This window comes from Myotis brandtii, unplaced genomic scaffold (genome assembly GCF_000412655.1).
Source record: "Myotis brandtii unplaced genomic scaffold, ASM41265v1 scaffold454, whole genome shotgun sequence".
Taxonomy (NCBI): Eukaryota; Metazoa; Chordata; class Mammalia; order Chiroptera; family Vespertilionidae; genus Myotis; species Myotis brandtii.
Window position 1 is genome coordinate 1284185 of NW_005367354.1, and position 3863 is coordinate 1288047.

At 53.9% G+C, this 3863-nt stretch overlaps 1 protein-coding gene across 1 annotated transcript in view; it reads left to right on the forward strand.

Moving 5' to 3' along the window:
* SLC30A3 (solute carrier family 30 (zinc transporter), member 3) overlaps positions 1-2427 on the forward strand; it is a 7962-nt gene extending 5535 nt beyond the window's left edge. The window contains 3 exon segments of the mRNA XM_014546634.1: positions 196-301; positions 558-692; positions 1654-2427. Coding sequence (XP_014402120.1) covers positions 196-301; positions 558-692; positions 1654-1802 — 390 coding nt within the window. The 3' untranslated portion in view covers positions 1803-2427.
* Positions 2428-3863: the final 1436 nt, after the last annotated feature.

Below are 3863 nucleotides of genomic sequence, written 5' to 3' on the forward strand. Positions count from 1 at the left end.
AACCCCACCCCCCATCCCCGCCTTCCCAGGACCCACAGCCTCCTTCCCCGATTCCAGCTCCTGGCTCCCTAGGATCCCTGCCTGGGGTCCTGGCCCCTTTCCCCTGAGCAGGGTTCTCAGGGGCCTAGGACACCCCTAGATCTTCCTCTGAAAGGTCCCTGGTTTCCGGGCTTAGGAGGTCTCTCTTTGTCTCAGCCTCAGTGCAAGGCAGCTGATCCCATCAGCACCTTCCTCTTCTCTATCTGCGCCCTTGGGTCCACGGCTCCCACCCTCCGAGATGTTCTCCGTGTCCTCATGGAAGGTGAATCAGACCCACTGTTCCCCATCCTTTGGGCCCTCTCTGACCTCACTCCAGCACAGGGCGCCTCTCTTTTCTCTGATGAGTGTGGGGAGAAGGCCGGGGCCATGGGCCTCTTGCTGGAAGGAGGGTTCAGGCACAGGCTGAGTTGTGGGGTCACAGGCTGAGGGGGTACAGAATGGGGGAGAGGGGGTCTGGTGGGGGTTGTCCCTGGGCAGGAATAGCCCCAGTAGTAAGGCTTGGTGGATGCTGCTTGCAGGTGCCCCCCACAATGTGGGCTTTGAGCCGGTGAGGGATGCACTGTTGTCAGTGCCAGGAGTCCAGGCCACTCATGAACTGCACATGTGGTCCCTGACGCTCACGTACCACATTGCCTCTGCACATCTGGCCATCGGTGAGTCCGCACTGGCCCAGCCAGTGATTCCTAGAAGCATTCCCCCCGCAAAACAGAGGTAGATATTTCTGAGGTTGTCTCAGTCTCTCCCTCTCTCCCTCCCTCTCCCTCCCTCCCTCTCCCTCTCTCCCCACTCATATTCTTTGCTTATTTTCAAAATGGAATTGTTGTCTTTTCCCTTTTTATTTCTGGGGGCTGTTTATCTATTAGGGAGATCAGCCTTTTGCCTTTGATACAAGTTGCATCCTCTCCCCTCCCTCTCCCTCTCCCTCTCCAAGTAGAGCAGGGAACTAGTAACCCTTTACAAGATCACTAGTACCTAGTTACTAGTGATGACGCACAGTTAGGTAAATCCAGCCCCTCCACTCAGTGATACCACGTATCTGCTGAAAACGATGACTATGAATACTGTATGGCAACTAGGGAAACTGTTTGTGGTATAATGCTAAAAGGAAAGGCTGCATATAAAATTATCTCTACATTATGATTCAACTATTAAAAATATATATGGTGACTCACAAGCTGACAAAGGATTTTTGAGTTTCTTCCAGATGCAGGAAGCAATCAGAGACATGCAGTTTGGATGCCAAAAATACTATACTTTGTGGGATATATGATGTCTCTGGAGGGGCAGTGGGACAGAATATTTAACATCTGGGTTGTCCTGGAAAATTGGGTGGCCTGGCTGCTGAAGGGCTGTATTCTGATACTCAGAGAGCAGAAGAGAATAGAAAAATCAGAACAGTTTAGTGTGTTAGCCTGGTCGATTTGGGGTGAGTCCAGCCTTTTCTTTGGCGTTTTTATGCTTTTCATACAACACGGAAAGCAAATAAAGATCCCCATTGAAGCCTGGCCTGAATGCTGTGCACGCTCCCGGGTCCCCCTTCACTGGTCCTTATCTTGGCCCCGGCCTGGTTCCAGCTCCCCTGGGGACCTGCTGTCTCTTATCACTTTCCCACAGACTCCACTGCGGACCCAGATGCTGTCCTGGCCGAAGCCACATCCCGGCTCTACTCCCGATTTGGATTCTCCAGCTGTACCCTGCAGGTTGAGCAGTACCAGTCCGAGATGGACCAGTGCCTGCGCTGCCAGGAGCCTCCCCAAGCCTGAGCTGGCCCTGCCCTCTCCCCACTGCCAGGCCCTGGCTCAGCCCTAGGCTCTCAGCTGGGCCCTTACCCCTTCCTCTCTCCCTCCTGCCACCTGCCAACTCCCCAGCCCCAAGCCCCAGTGGGCAAGACCAAAGTAAGGGGGGAGTGGGGTGGGAGTTGGGCTGAGCAGGGAACCAGTGCAGTGGGGGGTGGGGGTCCCAGCTCCCCGCGGTCTGGGGAGCCACGAGCATCCTTTCCGTGCAGTTCATTTGTCTGTGTGGCAGGCTGGCCGCTGGCTGGGGCATCTGCCTGTCTGTGTGCTGTTGGTGTGCCTAGGCCTGGGGGAGGTCATCAGGGGCCCCTCCCCACGTGGCCCTCGCTCTGTCTATGCAGGAGCCCCAAAACTTGCACTTTGTCCGTGTGTTCTGGCCCTGTGGCTTTGTCTGTGTGTGCGTGTGTGTGCGTGTTTCTTGGTGCTGTGGCCTGTGTCTCTCTGTGCCTGTGTGGCTGCGCTATGGTCTGAGTCTGCACCATCCATGTGTCCCTCTGGGGGTCTGTCTATCCCTCTGTTGGTGCTGTGCCCTGGGCTTTCCCAGAGAGAGGGAGGACTCCACTGCAGCTCCACAATAAACGTGTGTGTCACTGCATCCTTCAGCCGTGCTGACTCCTGGGGCGGGAAATGGAATCCGTCACCTGAGCACCGACAGCATCCGACAGTCCAAGTGACCCCCACAGCCCGCGACCTCTCCCCAGCCGCCCCGCTCCACCATCAAATGTACCTCCCAGCGATATAGGTTGGAACCCGCAGGCTCGTCCCACCTTCCCCTCCTCAGCATGCGCCAGCCTGGGCTGGAAGGCAAGGAGCGAAGGGCTTCTGGGAGTCATTCCTAAAGGCTCCCCCAGACCACGGTGCCTGCCTCGGGCTGGTCAGAGGGAAGCTGCGTCGCTCTGCGGGAGCGTGGTTGGACCCCGGGGCTGATGTGGGCTCGGAGAGGTTCTCCGCTGCATGAGGCCAGGGGAGGGGCCTTCAGCCCTGACTGCCCACCCTCGGTCCAGGTTTGGGCTGCGGACACCAAGGACCTCTTTACAGTTCTTCCCCTTTTGCCTTCAGGATCATATAGAATCATATAGATTTGATCTGACAAACCAGACCCGTTGAGGAATTGATTTTTGCTTTTTAAAAACCAAACTGCTTGTGCTGACTTGAGATCTAGTGCTTCGGATCAGCAGAGTTCACTGGCCTTCCCACCACAGCTGATCAAGCCCCAGCCCGGAGCAGCATTTTTTATTAGCCTGTGCGTGTTTCTGCCAGGCTCCCCCCACCACCCAGGAATGGAAGTAATTTTATTATAAAATTATCTCCTTTTTGTTACTAAAGCATATTATAAATATATGCTTGTTTGAAGGGTTCAACAAAGGAAATGTGTATAAAGTAGAAAGTGAATGTTTCCCCCCTATAACAGTGATGGCGAACCTATGACACGCGTGTCAGAGGTGACACGCGAACTCATTTTTTTGGTTGATTTTTCTTTGTTAAATGGCATTTAAATATATAAAATAAATATCAAAAATATAAGTCTTTGTTTTACTATGGTTGCAAATATCAAAAAATTTCTCTATGTGACTTGGCACCAGAGTTAAGTTAGGGTTTTTCAAAATGCTGACACGCCGAGCTCAAAAGGTTCGCCACCACTGCCCTATAAGCTACTCCCAGAGGTAGCTGCTATCCGCAGTCCGGAATCTCCCCGCTCATGTTTTTATATACGCAAACACTTCTATTAATAACCTAACGGGATCACTTTATTGTTTAACCTGCTTTCATGACTCAGACACCCTGGCTGCACCTTTTCACGTCAGTACACAGAGATTCCATTACTCTTTTTAACGTGAGGCCTTCGGACTGGTTGGAAATAGGCCTCCCCACTCTGATCCTTAGCTGGGGGCCTGGGCCCAGCTGGGTCACTGACGGCCTGAGGAGGACGTGGGAGGCTGGGCCAAGGTGACGGGCTGGCGGCCCATCCCACCGGGAGCTGGGCTGCCCCTGCCCCAGCTGCTCTCCATGCTTTGCTAGTTCCTGATACTT